This window comes from Grammomys surdaster, unplaced genomic scaffold (genome assembly GCF_004785775.1).
Source record: "Grammomys surdaster isolate TR1022 unplaced genomic scaffold, NIH_TR_1.0 363, whole genome shotgun sequence".
Classification (NCBI taxonomy): domain Eukaryota; kingdom Metazoa; phylum Chordata; class Mammalia; order Rodentia; family Muridae; genus Grammomys; species Grammomys surdaster.
Genome location: NW_021604782.1, coordinates 7100993 through 7118784, shown reverse-complemented (window position 1 = coordinate 7118784; position 17792 = coordinate 7100993). Strand labels below are relative to the sequence as shown.

At 46.2% G+C, this 17792-nt stretch overlaps 1 protein-coding gene across 4 annotated transcripts in view; it reads left to right on the top strand.

The window, feature by feature from the left end:
* Ptpn3 (protein tyrosine phosphatase non-receptor type 3) overlaps positions 1–17792 on the top strand; it is a 113396-nt gene that overhangs the window by 69791 nt on the left and 25813 nt on the right. For all 4 annotated transcript variants that reach the window (XM_028779884.1, XM_028779882.1, XM_028779883.1 and 1 more), the window contains 6 exons: positions 581–757; positions 7449–7635; positions 7756–7833; positions 9725–9781; positions 11663–11819; positions 15136–15296. In XM_028779884.1, the coding sequence (XP_028635717.1) occupies positions 581–757; positions 7449–7635; positions 7756–7833; positions 9725–9781; positions 11663–11819; positions 15136–15296 (817 nt within the window). The remainder of the gene's footprint in view (positions 1–580; positions 758–7448; positions 7636–7755; positions 7834–9724; positions 9782–11662; positions 11820–15135; positions 15297–17792) is intronic.

The following is a 17792-nucleotide window of genomic DNA, read 5'->3' as shown; positions in this document are numbered from 1 at the left end:
CGTACACACACACCACACATGCACACATACACACTACACCTGCACACAATTTTTAAGGTTAGTTATTCCTTCTTGGATCAAGTGAAATTGAACGAGAAGTTAACACTGCCTTCTTTCTAAACCTGTCAGCGCACATTGTTGAATTGATGAGAAAAGTTATGTCTTGAGTCTTCTAGAAGAGTAACTCACCCTTAATCAATCTTCACGGACCAATGGCATAAGCCAGTTTAGTTCTTTCGATTTCTAAGTGGAAACTATGGTTCTGGGAGCCATACCACTGACCCAAACCTGCCTGAGACTGTGTCATCCTGGCTAGATTCTGCCGGAGTAAGAATGACCTCACTGGCTCTGACTTATCTTTGTGTTGGTTATTTTTGAGACAGGTTCTCATTAATTCCCCCAGCTGGCCCTTAACACTTAATCCTCCTCAGTGCTGGAGTTACGTGTGTGTACCGCCACACCCAGCTCTGGATCTGACTTTCTAAGCACCAGTCAGGGTATCCACAGAGAGGCTAGGTCACAAGGTCACACAGCTGCCATTGGGTCAAACCTCTGTGTACTGCTCTTCTCCCCTTTGCAGGCGAAGTCCTCGGCTACGGCATGAAATCCGCAAACCCCGCCATTCCTCCGCTGACAATCTGGCCAATGAGATGACTTACATCACAGAAACCGAGGATGTGTTCTATACCTACAAGGGATCCCTGTCCCCCAAAGACAGCGACTCTGAAGTTTCCCAGAACCACAGCCCACACAGGGAGTAAGACTTTATATATTTCTTTGTATCTTTCTATCTTTGTATCTGCTTTGGCCTGTTGAGTTTGCTCAGTCCTGGGTGCAAGTTGAGAGGAGGCAGTAGCTGGTGCCTGCAGTGAGCTCCCAAAGGTGCTCTCTTGAGATGGGAACATAAATCCTACTGCCTGTCTGTACAGGAGACAACTGATGTGCCACAGCTCAGAGAAGAGTAGGCGCCACTCTCCAAGAACCTGTAGGTCTTGTACTACTGCCCTGCCTGCCCAGGGCACAGGCAAAGCTTGGTTTGAGATATTTCTATATAGCACAAGTACAGACTCAAGGACATGCTTGCCCTCATCCCTCTGCATCACGTAAGCTTGGTGACCTTAGTCATCAGGACCGTACTAACATGTAGGAGCCTTCTCAGAACAGCAGTATGCCCTTGGGGTTTGTTTCCTTTTCATTTTAATACTGTAAAGAGAAAAACAATACAAGGCTACCAAAATGGCTCAGCAGGCAAAGGCACACTTTGCCAAGTCTGTTGACCTGATACCCACATAGTGGAAGTAGAGAACCAACTTCTACCAGTTGTCCTCTGACCTCTACACATGCATGCGTGCACACACACAAATTAAAAAAAATGTAAAAGTAGGCTTTGTATTGTCAAATGTTTGTCAAAGACAGTTTCTTCTCAAGCCTTCTGTGACCACTCTTTTGGGACCAGTGAGGCAATGTCCTTCTTCCTACTGTGGCTTATAGTATGAGTCCACTGAATGCTGGTCTTCCACTGTTCTGTATAATATTCTCTTGTCACAGGCTTCATGGAGCCTGGGCTTGTCTCTAATGTGCTGTGTAGCTGAAGATGATCTCGAACTCTTGATCCTCCTGTCCTCTCCTCAAATGCTGGGGTACCGCCCCAGCCAGTTCACATCCACTCTTCCTAAAGAAATGTTACCCTCTCATTGATGAAGGCCAGCAGAGAGCCTGTCTGCTCTGAAAGATAGGCAGGCTTGAGTCTTAATTTTTCAGTAACAGTATACGTCTGCTCCTCTTTGCTTGATTATCAGAGCTCAGAGCTGCTCAACCGTTAGACTGAATCACTCTTACGTCCCCAGACCCGGGTGTCAGGTCTGTCTCTTCTCTTCATACCTGACCTTTACAATTCTATCAGAGCTGAGTGTTTCGGGATGAGCTATCTCAAGTCGTATTTTGAAACAGGTGAACTATAGGTCATAAACCATATCTTTAAGTTAAATCATGATAGGAAAGGATAAGGTATTAGAAGATCAAGCTTAGCCATTGGATATTCGAACAGTTAAGCCCCAAATAATGGCCCAAACCAAGAGAGGTAATGCATCCCTGTTGGAGGAGGATTAGCAAGCAGGCACTTTGGTCAGTCTGTAAACATTTCCCACTGAAGCTTCACAGACATGAAGCACATCCTGCATGTGCGTTAGACTTTCCCAAGGTGAATTACGAGTCTCTTCCATGCAGGGGTCCAGCCCACCGCAAACCGTGGTCTTCAGATGATCTGCATTTTTAACACCTCTGCCTAAATGATCCCTGCGGTTATTATTTCCTTGTGACCGAAACTCCAGGATTCTTTAGTTGAAGTGATCACTATCTGTCCCTGCAACTTGCAGCCTGTGTCCTTCCTGGGAAGGCTGCAGTAGGTGGGTGTGAGACTCGTTGCATAAATCTGTGGCTTTGCAGGCTATGAGCAGATCTAAAAATGCAAAGCAGGAGAATAGCAGATTTCGATTAGAACCAGTCAGTCCTCCGTGGCCTCCAGACTCTGTTACTTTGGCACAAGGAGAAAAGAGGGCTCAGGGAACCTCATCCAAGGGCTTGGGGAAGCCCACATTCACTTTGCCTGTTGATGCACCGAAGAGCACCTAGATTTTCATTGGCCTGTGCAGCAGCCACCCACCACGGGCCAGCTGCTTAGCTTTAAGCTAACTGAAGTATGATGTGTGTTCAGCAGCTAGGACATGCACATGCATTTTGAGCATTGTCGAGTCACATGGACTACCCCACCATATTGGTCAGCAGATACTACTTGTTCTCATCGTCCCTGCTTGCTCCTGGGTGGCTTTGCCATTCCTTGAAAGTAAAGCAGACTCAACAAACGTTTCTGGTGACACATGAACATTTAAAAGAGCGCCATTCCTTCTGAGTTCATCTTTAAACATCCTTGCTGGTTGTGAAGAAGGGACCACAAAGTGGAATTTGATAAGGCTTCACTTTTAGGTCCTCCAGATCTGGATGAGTCCTGTGTCATCTGCCTTCACTGTCACACTGTGGGGCTCTGTGGCTTGGGAGAACCGTAAGGGTTGGGAGCGGCATGACCTACACAGATTTTACCACTGTTTTACAGCCACAAGAGATGTTAGCGTGCCTAGGCTTTCCCGGCGGATCTCCGGGCCATCACCTGGTTTAGGCTGGTTTAGGCTGCTTACACTTAAACCCTTGAGCACGGAGTACAATTTAATGTCTGATTGTCTGCGCTCTGTTGACTTCAGTGATTTTTTTTTTCCTGCCCCATTCACACTGCATGCTGACTCTCTGAATGTCTCCATGAGACCTTCTTTGTAAGGTGACTCCCAGAGCACTTTTCCTTTTGCAGCCCAGGATTTGGAGAAACAGACGATGGTATTGTAAAGGGACTCTTGACAGCTCTGAGAGTCTGTTTTGTGGCTAGGCTTGGCACGTGATGTGTGGTTGGAAAATCAGAACTCTGTTCCCCTCCATGGCATCAAGGAACCCTTCTCATTGGCGGGAAATCACTGTCTTCTGGATTTTCCGAAGCCTTAACATCTGGGGAGGTGGAGGAGGGCTTTATTCCCCAAGCAAGAGATGCTGCCTGGTCTGAACTTAATTGAGAAGAAACTCAGCCGGTACCATTGTATTTACAAAATGTTTAAGGAGCCTTTGACATGTTTTCTGCAGCAGATTTGTGCTAAGAGTCTAAAAGAAGCATTCTGTCAGAGGAGGAACGAGCTCACAGTGAGGAGGACTCTTTTGGAGAAGAATTAAGTGTAATGTTCTGTGCTCATTCAAAAGGAGAAGAAAGAGAAGAGGAAGGGGGAAGCTTAGCCCCATCCCCACCCCACCCCCAGTGCACAGGGATGGAACATCGTCCCGGCAGATGAGTCACTTGCCGGTTTGTTCCATATTTATAGCGGTGCCGCAGTTTATGATTATAGTTTTGAAGCCTTGGCAGTGTGCTTTGTGCCCAGGCAGGCTGGGCGCTTTTGTTATTCCCAGCGCTGCTCTGAACTTCTCTTTGCTTCCAGGGGAAGTTTCAATGCTGGCAGAGAAGCAGCTTTTCTTCATGGTAAAAACAAAACCCCAAAATTCCCCATCCCCTCACCCAGATGCAAGGAAGGAGGTGTGGGCTAAGGCAGAGCTCACCCTCGGCGCTGCAGGAGACAATGGTCACAGCCACTTGGATTTGTATCCCAAAGACTGTCGATGTTTCTTTTTCATAGTTGTTTTGGTGGGTCACCAACATGGTACCCCAGAGTCTTCTCTTCCTGTCATAGTAATTTACTGGCTGTTTCCTCTTTCCTGAAGACCTCTCCTCTTGGATAAGATATAAGAGAGCTCTTGCATTCATCTTAAAAATGTATACTTTGGAAGGGACCTTGGGCCAATCTCTCTCCATCTACAGCCAAAGAGGAGAAGTTCCTATGGCCCATCTTCTGGGCCCCTGGGCTCTGTGCACCCTACCAGGGACGGGCATCCCAGCAGTGTGGCAGTCTGTTGCGCTGTTAGACACTCGGGTTGTTGGTACAGTTGACCCTCTCTGTCCACATGTTTTGCATCCACAGACTTAATCAGCTGCATGTCCAGTGTCATAAGGCCTGTCTTGGTCACAGGGTCAGAGCTAAACGTGTACAGATTTTCTTTTCCCTAATCAGGACAGGACACGTGTTTGTGCAGTATTGACACTGGATTGGGTACTGTAAGTAACCTAAAGATGACTCTTAAAACCACAGGAGGGTGCACATAGACAAAATGAAACTATTAGAACATTTTATATAAGAGACTTAAGCATCTGCGGTGGGCGCTGTCCTAGAACTGCTCCTCAGGGGACACTAAAGGACAGTTGTATTTTTCTCAAACTACTTGATACACCTTCATGCTGGCCCAGCATGCTGGCTTCTTCCTCAAGCTCTTAGCACACAGTGCCTTGCAGTCCTCCTGGCAGCCCTGCCTACTTTTCCTTTAAGCAGTCTGGTTCTTCTTGGTACTCTTTTACTTTTTCCTTCTCTTCCAGTATTCTTAGGCAACACCCGAAAGCCCCTTACCAGAGGACAGTGCAACAGCAAATATGGAAGGGGGTCTGTCTCTTCAGGGAGCCAGCCAGGGTCAGGGTTTCGTTATGTGTGGGTAGGATGGTGGTGATAGCCATTATCCCTGAGCCAGACCAAGCCTGTGGGTGAGAGAGCCTGGAACCTCCCAACCTAGTCTCTGCTCTTGATCTTTGTGTTATGGCTCCTGTGTGTTTTAGGGAGGGACCACTGTCTCAGAGCCACCCAATTTGCACCTGCTGGGAACCTCAGTCTTCCTTGGTTCTGTTTCCATCTGCCATTCTCAATCATGTGACTGGACCCCCAGACATCTTTTGAATGAGAGAAAGCATCACGCGTGACTCTTTCATGGGGGATGGTGCTGTTTCTCGTCTCTCCAACATTACAGCTCTTCAGAAAATATGATTCTCTAGTGGCTTTTGTCACTGATGCCTGTTGTATCTGTAGTCCTCAAATGCCTGACAGTCTGTCTCTTCGCCTTCTTCCCCAGAGACTGGTGCATACCTGTCCCACCCTGGCTGTTCTTTCCCGGAGGATGGGGACTGGTCTCATCGTGTTGCCTAACTCCCACTCGGAGATGGCTTCTTGCTTCCTTCACTCCTTTCTCAGTAACCTCTGTGAATCCCTAACTCCACAGGGTTGTGTCTCTCTCTACAACTTGAAACCCCTGCATTTCCACAGGGAGCACTGACCAAACCATGGTGTTCTGACCTCTTTTCTCCTGGCATCCTAGTGTTCCACCCACCCACCTTCTCATCATCCCATGTCTCTGTCTCCTTGAGTCTCTGTCCATCAACACTGAACACCAAGCAGAATGCCATTGTTCTCTGCAGGGATGAACTTTAGTGTGTAAGTTGATAGGTCTGAAAACTATCCACTTGTTCATTATACCACCCTGACCTTAACTCTGCAACCTACTTAGAAGTTAGGTTAGGGTGTGGGATGTTTTAGAATATGTCAATGTTTGTAGTGACTACTGTTTGCTATTTTAAGATAGAATTAAGATCTTCTAAGATTTATTATATTTTATGCATATAAGTGTTTTGCCTGCACGTACATATGTGTACCATGTGTGTGCTTGATGCTCACAGAGTTCACAAAGAGACTATTTAATCCCCTGGAACTGAAACTGTAGATGGTTAATGAACCATCAAGTGGGTGCTGGGAACCAAACGCAAGTCCTCTGCAAGAACAATAAATACTCTTAATCCCCTGAGCCATCTCTCCGGCACCGTGTTCCCTATTTGAGCTAGATCAGGGGTTTTTTTGTTGTTGTTTTTGTTTTGTTTTATTTGTTTTTTTGAGATAGAGAATCACTATATAGCTTTCCCTATCTTGGAATTCACTGTGTAGACCCATCTGGCTTTAGACCAGACTTTTGTATTAGGAAGAAAAAGGCACTTTGAAACCCTGTGAAATAAAAGCTCATGAACCAAAATTTTAAAACATAAGTAAACAGGATATTTATTGATATCATTTTATTGAAAGTACCTTTTTATAAAATCATAGGCTTGGGAGAGGATAACCAATAAACCTTCAGGCCAAATTCTTCTCTTACACATATCTGTTTCCACACTGGTCTCCCAGTGAATATTTTGTTCAAATAAATTAAGACTGAATCATTGTGTGTGAATAGGTACAGATTTTATATTTAGAGTAGGCTAATTTAGGCGTGGCGGGGGGTGTAATAGCTCAATTCTTGCTTACCATGTGAGAGGCCCTGGGTGCTCAACAATGAAGGAGAAAAACAAAAAACAAAAAAACAAAAACCAACCCCTGTCCCCCAGTTTTAAACTGCTAGTGAACAGAAGCATCATTTAAAAAACAATCTCGAGGCAAGGACTTGGGCTAGAGAGTTAGCGAAAGTCAAAAGCAGAGGTGGGAATGTGTGGGTGTGTGGAGAAGCCATCCACTCAGGCTTTTGCAGGCTGTTATGCTAGTTACAACAATTGCCGATGTATAGCTCCTCTGGTGGACTATTCCATAAATGATGCTCTGTTTCTTGACAAGTTCAAATTAGTGGGCCCCCAGGCAGAGTCCCAGCTAGGAAGCCAAGGCAGAAAAATCTCTTGAGCCAAAAGTTCAAAACCAGCCTAGGCAACAGCTCTCATGTTAAACCAGAGTAGCTCTACACATTTCCCCATCAGCCTTCAAAGCAACTGGAGGAGGGGCTGTTTTCAGTGGTCCTCTGTCCTCCCTACCCTCCTGCCCTAGGTCAGATGTGATTTTATTTAGCCTAGATGAAAGCATGGATAACCCAAGGACTTTGGCAAAAATGCTCAGGTTCCAGGGCCCCGTGGTGATCTCAGGATGCCAGCCCCTAACAACCAACGACCTTACTCTGATAGTATTGAGTAAGTATTGACTTATTAAAACATCTCCTCTTTCCCCACCATGAAGGAGTTTGTCTGAAAACAACCCAGCCCAAAGCTGCCTGACCCAGAAGTCATCCAGTTCTGTGTCTCCATCTTCAAATGCTCCAGGCTCCTGCTCCCCAGATGGAGTTGACCAGCAGTTCTTAGAAGACTACCACAAGGTGACCAAAGGGGGCTCCATCGAGGATGCCAGCCAGTACTACTGTGATAAGGTGAGGGACTTTCAGGTCCTGTCACGCTCACTTGTGACTTGCTCTCACAGAGAGAAAGTACCTTGTCACCAGCTACTGCAGAAGGAAGTGGTATAAACAACACTCTCACATGTCTTCTAGAATGATGATGGTGATGGCTACCTAGTCCTGATCCGGATTACACCAGATGAAGACGGAAGATTTGGATTTAATCTTAAGGTATGCTGTGTGCATCTGTAACTTCCTTAGGTTATGTTCAGTGGAACAGTCTTCAGGCAGATTGTGAGTTTCAGTCAGAAATCTGCTACCTTACCTACATTGAATTAAAAAAACATAACCAGAAAAAACCCACTTCGAGCTACAAAGAGTTGGTAAGGTTCTTGCCATGCAGACGTGAGGACTTGGTTTCAGTCCCCAGGATCTCCCTAACAGCGATAGGGATGTGTTGTGGGGGTGGGGGACACTCTTTTAATCCCAATATTGGAGAGGCAAAAACAAGTGCACTCCTGGCAAGCTCTTACTGTCACATTCCAGGCAAGTAAAAGGCACTGTCTCAAGAAACAAGTTAGCTAGCACCGGAGGAATAAGACCTCAAGTTTGACCTGTGGCCTCCACTCATACCCATGTACACATGTCTGAATGCATTACCAAACACACATGAGCACACACTCATGAAAAACTACTCAGGGCTGGACATGGCTCAGTGGCTTCCAGAGGTCCTAAGTTCAATTCCCAGCAACCACATAGTGGCTCTCAACCATCTATAATGGGCTCTGATGGCCTCTTCTGGCACACAGGTATACATGCAGGTAGAGCAATCATACCTAATAAATACATCTTTTTAAAAAAAGAAAAAAACTACTCAGGACTAAGAACTGGGCTTTTGCCAGGCAGTGGTGGCGCACGCCTTTAATCCCAGCACTTGGGAGGCAGAGGCAGGCAGATTTCTGAGTTCGAGGCCAGCCTGGTCTACAGAGTGAGTTCCAGGACAGTCAGGGCTACACAGAGAATCCCTGTCTCAAAAAACCAGAAAAAAAAAAAAGATCTAGGCTTTTTATATAGTTGTTCAACTGCCTTGTATTACGTACTTGTTTTGTGCCCAACATTTGCAAGACTGTATTAGATCCCTGTCATCTTAGTGAGCTCAGAATTAGCAGAGCATAGGGACAAACATTTCAGAGACTTAAGACGAGACACTACGAGTTTGAAGCCATATGCACTAGAGTGCATATCAAGTTCATGGCCAGCCAGAGAGCTATGGAAACCTTATCTCAAAAGAAATGAAGGAATAAATAAAGCATACGACAGCCATTTAGCACATCTTACAAAGGAACCCCCAGGGCTCAGAAGGTTGAGTGTGTAGTTGGTGATCAAATGCAGCCACAGCCCACCCAAGAGGGATTATTTAGAGAACTGTACAGCCCTACTGAACTGATATGGAAAGGCAGCTAGCTCAAGTCTCTGGGCCTCCTCGTCTAATGAGTCCCTCTAGGCAGAGGCTGCAAACTGCCGCCACCACCCAGTACCCATCTGTCTGTCTACATAGCGTTATTGAAACAGGTGCGGTAGCCATTTGATTACAGCTTCAGGGATTGGGTGGTGGAGTTAAGTGACTGCCTCAGGGCCCTCTTTCCCACACAGCTTAAATATCTATTGAGGAAGCTTCCAACTCACGCCTACCATGGCACTCCCTCACCCACCCTGACTCCCGTGCTAGAGTGCATTGAGCAGACTGCCCCTGCTGGCTACCAGCCCTCTTAGGGCTCTGCTCACACCGGGAGCATCCCAGTGCACGTGTCCCTTCCTGAGGTCTTGTGTCTCTTCTTTTGGAGAAACAAGCACATGTTCTTTTCCAGGAAATGTTTTTGGGTCCTCCAAGGGCCCAGTTCAAGTGATGGTGATGTCAGGCTATGTTTCTGGGTAAAGAGGGGCCAGCAGTGTGCTCTGTAATTCCAAAAGGGGTCCCCGTCCCCGTGATTGGTCCTCCTGTAAAACCTTCCTGAACCATAAGGCTCATTCATATTCATTACGTCTACATATCTTTGTTAGCAAAACTACTCAAGTGTTCAGTTTAATTTTTGCCTTTGCTTACTTTAAAAACTGTTTACAGGGAGGAGTGGATCAAAAGATGCCGCTTGTGGTCTCGAGGATCAACCCTGAGTCACCTGTAAGTAAGCATAGTGCGTGTGACTTCCTGAGTTTGCTTTCTCCCGCATCAAACAAGTTTTTATTTCTGAGCCCCGTTCCTGAGTTTTCTTGGGATTTCATTTTTCTTTGATTGATTGGTTGGATGGTTGGATGATCTGCTGCTTGCTTGGTTTGATCGATAGCAGCGTGGATTTGTATTTGGTAATACAGACACAGACAGATGGAGACAGAGTGGGATGTCCATTCACTGCAACCATGCTGTGCAGTGTGGTTGGTCCCTGAAGCTGCAGCGCCATGTGTGTCACTGGGGCCTTGTTATATGTGCAGTATCTCTGGCCCCAGCACAGGTACAGGCCCAGATTCTTCTTATTTACTTTGGATCTGTTTGTACCAAAATCCTTGGATGATTTGTGTGAACTTTTAACTTTAGGAAGTACTAGTCAAGGCAAGGAAACTGAGGCAGAGTTTGCTTTCCACATGCTTCCAGATCCTTTGCCTCTTTCTGGTTTTTTCTTTTTTTTTTTTTTCTTTCAGGGTGGGAGGTGGTTTGTCAAGATAGGGTTTTTCTGTAGCCCCAGCTGTCCTGAAACTCACTCTATAGACCAGGCTGTCCTCAAACTCAGAGTAACTCTTCCTCCTGAATGCTGGGATTAAAGTCAGGTGGCACCGCTGGACAGCTTTTCTGTTGCTTGCTGTGGACATATTTAAGACGTAGTGTGATGCATTGCAAGCCTCTATGAAACAGATGGGTGAATGTCCCCACCATCTTCCCTGGTTTCTGTGTGACGGTTTCCTTTCAATAAAACATACATGTGAGTAGTGTGCCTTCTCAGAGGGGATGACTTGGGCAGAAGTTGGACTCCTCAGTCAACTCCTGGGGCCTGGGAAGATGGCTCAGCAGACAGCATTCATGCTGCCCAAGCATGAGGACTAGAGTTTGGATCCCCAGTACCCACATTAAAGTCAGGGGCCAGGTGTGGTGGCAACCTGTAATCTTACTGTGTGGGAGTAAGGAGATCCACAGCACAAGATGGATAGCTAGACTAGATGAATGAACAAGCTCCAGGATGATGGAGAAACCCTGCCTTGGTAAATAGAGTGGAAGACAATCAAGGAAGACACCTGTCCATGTCTGTGTGCATGTGAACACACACACACACACACACACATTTTTTTTTTTTTTAAGCTATTTCCTAGTAGCTTTTTGTTTGTAGTTTTTAGGGATTAGGGAGGCTTGCTTGCTTACAACATTGTTGTAAGCGGTGCAGTGGTTTCTGCCCCTGGTATTGGGCTGGGCTGACAATGCATATTTCTCCCTTATAAGACAGGTAAATGTTCATTCATACCTGGCTAAGCATTTTCCAGCTCTTTTTTTTTTTTAATTTTTATTTATTTATTATATGTAAGTACACTGTAGCTGTCTTCAGACACCCCACAAGAGGGTATCAGATATCATTACAGATGGTTGTGAGCCACCATGTGGTTGCTGGGATTTGAACTCATGACCTCTGGAAGAGCAGTCAGTGCTCTTAACCACTGAGCCATCTCACCAGCCCATGGCTAAGCATTTTCAAATAGTATATCCAACAAATAGAAGGTTGGAGGCATCAAGAGAGTCATTCTAGTCAGCAAGCTGGGCAGGCTCCCATGGCAAAATGGCTCCAGCAAGCTTGGCTTGCCTGTTCTGAAGTGTCTCATAGTTTACATTCTATGCCACATTAAAATACCACCACCAGCTACTAGGTCCACCTAGCTGCAGCTATACAAACTATGACAGCAATACCCAGGGGAGAGGAGGCACATTTGATTGCAGTCTCAGGTGTCTGCGATCAGAGGGAGGCTGCTTTCTCCTTCCCCTTGGGGCCGGTGCTATGGTAACAACATCGCTTCCCTCCACCAGGCAGACACCTGCATGCCTAAGCTAAATGAAGGGGATCAGATCGTGTTGATCAATGGCCGGGACATCTCGGAGCACACTCACGACCAGGTGGTGATGTTCATCAAAGCAAGCCGGGAGTCCCACTCGAGAGAACTGGCCCTGGTGATCAGGAGGAAAGGTAACAGGCTCCTAGGGGTGGAGCCACAGGGTCACCATCTGAGTAGCAGCAGCTTATCTACCCAGTTGCTTTGTTGTTGGCTTTTTGGTTTTCTGGAACATCTCCCACGCTGTAGCCCAGGCTGGACTCTTTATCTTGAAGCAATTCTTCTGCTTCAGCTTCTTGGATGCTCCAATTACAAGCGTGAAATTCCATCCTGAGATGCTTGCTATGTTTTCTACATCGTAGTTGGCGTTTGAAAATGAAGAGTTTTGTTGTTGTTTTTGTTTTTTAAACAATTAGGATGTCTGGCTTGTCACTGCCAGGAAAAAAAAAATCTGTCTGCAGGAGTCTTGACTGCTGGCCTTTTGGAGAGAGGCAGCCCTAGAATCTCTTTACATAGGCCCAGAGCCCCAGAATTCAACCAGCCCCTGTCCCAGTAGCTCAGGTTCCACTGTTTGCTTGCCTAGTTCTATCTTGTTTCATGCCTTTGACTTGGTCAGGGGGCAGCTAGGATCTGATTCCACCCCCTACACTGAGAGGCACCTTAGATATGAGCATCCCTCAGATATAACACGAGCATAGGTAATCTTATGCAGATTCAGTGACATCCTCAGAGCACTCGGGATAAAGGTTGGACTGTAGATTTATGAAGAAAGGATTATTAAATGTTGTTACTATTCCTGTTATTGCTGCAATATACTGAGCCAAATACCCTTCACTAGAGACAGCAAGAGAATGAAGGAAAGATGGACACACAGGACAGCTGGGTATATGGGCTGTGTCCATTCTACCTACTTCCACAGCTTAGAAGTTCAGTGTGTTTACTGTGTGCAGCACAGAGGGTGGAGTTAGCTAGTCTCCATAGACAGTGTCTGTAGGCAAGCAGTCTCGGTCTGTAAACGTCTTAGGGGAAGAAGCTATAGTTACTAGTTTTTGCACACACTGGCCAGTTCATGAATGCTAATACATGGACCACAGAGAGGCCTTGCTATTCTGGTTTTGCATGGGTCTAAGGAAATGGCTTGACATGGCTGTGCCCGTGACACTAATAACATCACTCAGGGCTTCATCTGCTCTCTATAAATTGACCCGACGCTTCCTTGGCTCTCACACTTTTTTTTTTTAGTCCTTACATTAATCTATCCATTCTATTTTTGTATGTATTTCTGCACCATTACTGTGTGTACATGCACTGAGAGGTCAAAGGTCCTTGGAATCAAAGTCCATTTGTCAGGCTTGGCGTCGAGCACGCGTACCTACTGGGCCATCTTGCTGGCCCTTATATATAGCTTTAAATACTAACATGAATGGAGGTCTGGTTTTGGTGTAGGCACCACCCAATGCCCTGCTCTCTGTTCCAACTAGGACTTCTTTCCTGAGCCAACCGGAGCCATGCTCATCCCACCTCTAATGAGAGGCCTTAGGGCAGCCCTCCAGCTCCCACTCATCCCTGTCCCGACACTCCATTCTACAAATCCCAGCCACTCAGAGGCTCAATGGGAGTTCAGCTGTAACGGGATACACCAAGGAAGGTGTGTGTTATGCTGACCACTTTATGGCGGCATCCCCTTTAACCTTCATGATTATAAGGAGCGGCATCCCCATGCCGAGAAATCGGGGAACAAAGGCACGGGATGGAGGAGCAGTTGCCTTACTGCCATGTGGTTGTTATAGCCACACATTGACAAGGGGCCAAAGTGCCAGCCTACCATCTGTGACATCCTGGATGTCCAGGTCCACAGGAAAAGCCACCTCTGTTGGCCATGAGGGACTGGTACCTGCTGGAGGTAAGGAAAACCCAGCATGAACTGTTAGAGGCCACCTGTTTTCAAGCAACTGTAATTTTTAATATTATTTCTAGCATAAACATGTAAGGGAGAAATACAAATTGATTTAAAGAAAAATAAGTCAACTAATTTAACACAAACAGTTGCAAATATGACAGAAACCACATAGCACATGAAAAACTGATTTGTTCTGGCCAGTGAATGTGGACTTTAAAGTTAAGGTATAAACTGCATTCCCATGACCTACCCAGACAAGCTGGGTGACTTTTGGACAAGCTCTTCAAAATGGAAGGCTCAACAGCTGACTCAGAATTCTGAGGATTCGGTTCAACTATATGTGGAAAGTCAAAGTTGTTTAGTTACTTTGTTCCTTGGGTGTAAGGAGCCATTGAAAGTTCAGTGAGGGAGGAATTTCCCTTTCTGAGTTATAGGGGAAATTCAGAAATGATCCTAAAGTTTCAAATGTAAGAAGAGGAAGTAAGAGTTGAGGATGGCGTCTGGAGTGAAGTGTTGTATAAGGCAGAGAAGGGTAGGCCTGGAGAGATGCTGCAGCAGTCAGGGTGAGAACAGGAAGTCAGATCTCTAGCACCTATGTTAAAAAAAAAAAAAACAGGGTGCATTATCTCAGCACATGGGAGGCAGAGACAGGGCCCCCAGAACAAGCAGCTAGCTTGACTAGCCAGTTCACTGAGTTCTAGGTCCAAGTGACAGACTGCCTCAGTGTATAAGATGGCGAGCGAGGGAGGACGAGGCCTGATGTCAACTTTGGACACGTGTGTGCGTATACACACACACACAAACACACACACACACAAGATGGGACCTTGAGCCTCTTATTTTTTCCCATAGAGTTTGACATGAAGGGAGAAATTGAACTTGAAGGGTGGCAGTGGCTGGTGTACAGAGATGTTAGCACTAGTGCTAACCACTTAGTAGAATTGATCTCAGACTTATAGCTAAGCTCTTGAGATGGGACAACACAATGGAGCATGCTATACCATATAGTTCAGCAGGGAAAGACTCCCACCACCAAGTCTGATGTTCCAAGTTCGATCCCCAGGACTCACATGGTAGGAGAGAAACAACTCCGTTATCCCTGACATCCACACACGCACAGGCACACAAAATGATAAATAGAAACATAATTTAGTGTTTTTTTTTGTAAAAAGAAAGTAGACTGCAGGGAATAGTGGGAGAGCCTGGGTCTCCACGTTGCCAGAAAACTGCCTATGTTAAAGACGCCAGGTGGGAACCAGAGAGCAAATAGTCCTATATGTCTGTCTTTCTTTGAGGCTCTAGAAACAAAATTTAAACCCTCATACATGCTAAGCAATCTCTCTAAGCAGTATTCCCAGCCATGAACTCATCTAACAACGTTCGTTCCCACGTCTCACCTTTGTCTCATAGCCTGCTACCGTCACTCACCTACAAGTGACATTGGGTACAAATAATGACCAGTAATGAGCCAAGTGACCCACCGCATGTGGTGTCCTGGGCCGATAAGCAGAGTGACCACCCCAGTATCTTGTCTGTTCTGTCTGTTACAGCTGTGCGCTCACTGGCAGAGATCAGACCGGAAGATGAGCTGAGTCAACTTTTCCCAGAAGCCATGTTTCCTGCATGTCCTGAGGGTGGGGACAGTCTGGAGGGATCCATGGAGCTGCTAAAGAAAGGTCTGGAAAGCGGTACAGTGTTGATCCAGTTTGAGGTAAGGGGATCCCTGAGCTGGAGTCTCCAACCAGTTACTGTCACTCACCATGTGACACTGTGTGCGCTAAGAAACAGGCAGCAAAGCTAGAACATGGGCCTGTCTCCTTGGTCAAGGTGACTCTGCCTCACTTGCTTCAGGCAGCAGAGTCTCAGTAAGGAGGACCACAATATGGTCTGATGGGACCACCTCGCAGGCTCAGAGCAATGAAGCATCAGGTGATGGACCAGGACGTCTCCCACTCTCTCCTAGCAGTGGTCTGTAGGCAGGGGCTGCTTCGGATGGGAGGCTCTGATCCTCGGAGCTGCCAGCAGGAGCTCAGAACTCCACAGGAAAGAAAATGGTGCCATCCACAGAATGGGAAGCATGTCCCTAAGTATACTTGGGAATTTAGAAAATTCATATCATCCTCCAAGGGCACAGTGTCTGGCCCTCCAAGGCCACCAGATCACAGAAATTTAAAGTCTGTCCTATTTTCTCAGGAAAGATGGATCTGCGATATTGCAGCAGCACCCCAAGAGGCCTTTCACACCACCCCAAAAGCAGAAGTGACCCTGCTTTTAAGTCAGTTTTATCCACTACTAACCAAATGAAAATCGAATGTGTTCATCTTCCATGTTTGAAGGTAGAAGAAAGCAGTTGTTCATGCAGTGAACAGATAAAAATGTATGGCACCGGGCTGGTGAGATGGCTCAGTGGTTAAGAGCACTGACTGCTCTTCCAGAGGTCATGAGTTCAAATCCCAGCAACCACATGGTGGCTCACAACCATCTGCAATGATATCTGATGCCCTCTTGTGGGGTGTCTGAAGACAGCTACAGTGTACTTACATATAATAAATAAATAAGTTAAAAAAAAAAAAAATGTATGGCACCTCAGTGTGCTGGAGGCTAGGCGGCAGTAGGATCCTAGCCTAGACCACATAGTAAGAGCCTGTCTCAGAAGGGACTTGAGACGGGGAGAGTAAAAGAAAGAATATAAAGAGTGTAGTAAAAGAAACCAGATTAGAGTTTTAACAATGTCATGCATGGTCCAGGCTCTCAATGTATGAATGAGAGCTCTGGTTTCAGAAACAGGTCAACAAACATACTGTTTACTAGAAAAACCCTGGAAAGGGAAGGAGGGCAGTTTGTCCAATGTATTTGACTGCAGAGTGACTCAGGAAGAAAGCTCCTACGGCTGGCAGACAAAAAGGAATGCAAAGCAGAAAGCCTTAAGCAAAAGGCTTGCCTTATGCTAGCCTGGGGGCCAGCCTGTAAAGGATGCCAGAGCAGTGTTAGTTGAACAGCAGTGGAAAGGACTCCATGAGAGAGAAAGCAAAGGTGGTTGGCCTCTCTCTCCCCTTCCATTTCCCACCAAAAGAAGATTCTCGATTTTTTTTTATTAACTGGTTATCTGGACAGATAATGTAAAGACTTGCATCAAGTGGCAATGATATTTGGATAAGAAATGGTGACTCGAACACCCCGGAATAATTCAAACAAGGAATGAGGATTCAGAATCAGGCTCAGACAGCTCGAGGTTTCTCCTTTTGGCACTGGGGATGCTGCGAACCGGGAGAGGCATTGGTGGATTATTTGTTGACTCAGACAGGATATCAGAGGTGCTTTGGGAACATGATGAGGGATGGAGAAGGAGGCTACTAGTCACAAGGAGCTTGCTGTCTAATTTTGGTATATTTAGGGGGCTGTATGTAAGACCAAGCAAGATAGGGTAAGATTTTGTAATAGTGTATGTTCCCCGGCAACTGGTAATTCCAGTTGGGCTGAGAATCCACAAGGAGGCGCTGTGGGCTCTCCTTGGGAACACTTGAGCTGTGTTCTTTCCCTAAAGCCATCTCTGTGCAGTGATTCGACCTTGGTGGGCTTTTTCCATATGGGGGCCTCTGTAAGGTTCTTCTTGCAGTGATTTCATTGGCTTCTGAAAGTCTTTTAAAAGTATTTCTTAAAGAGTGAGCCTATAGCCACTTGTATGGATATCACCTGGGGAACCGTGAACCTAGCTCACAAACACTAGACATTGGTTCTTTAACAAGGTCACCTAAGGGTGTGTGTGTGTTGGGGGCATTAATTTGTTATTAGTGGATGCTGTGGAAGTGGTCTATGCCACAACATGACTTGAAGTCAGAGGACAGCCTTGTGAAGTCATTTCTTTTCTTGCATGTGGTTTTGGAGATTGCCGAACTTTCACACCAAGCGTGTCTGTCCAATGAGCTGCCTCTCCAGCCTTCACTGTTTTTTTTTTTTGTTGTTTGTTTGTTTTGTTTTGTTTTGTTTTGTTTTGTTTTGTTTTGAGACAGGGTTTCTCTGTGTAGCCCTGGCTGTCCTGGAACTCACTCTGTAGACCAGGCTGGCCTCGAACTCAGAAATCTGCCTGCCTCTGCCTCCCAAGTGCTGGGATTAAAGGCGTGCGCCACCACTGCCCGGCACCTCGCTTGGTTTTGATGCATCAATTGATCCCAGAGAGAAGGTAGAGATGGTATCAGACCCACTGTAT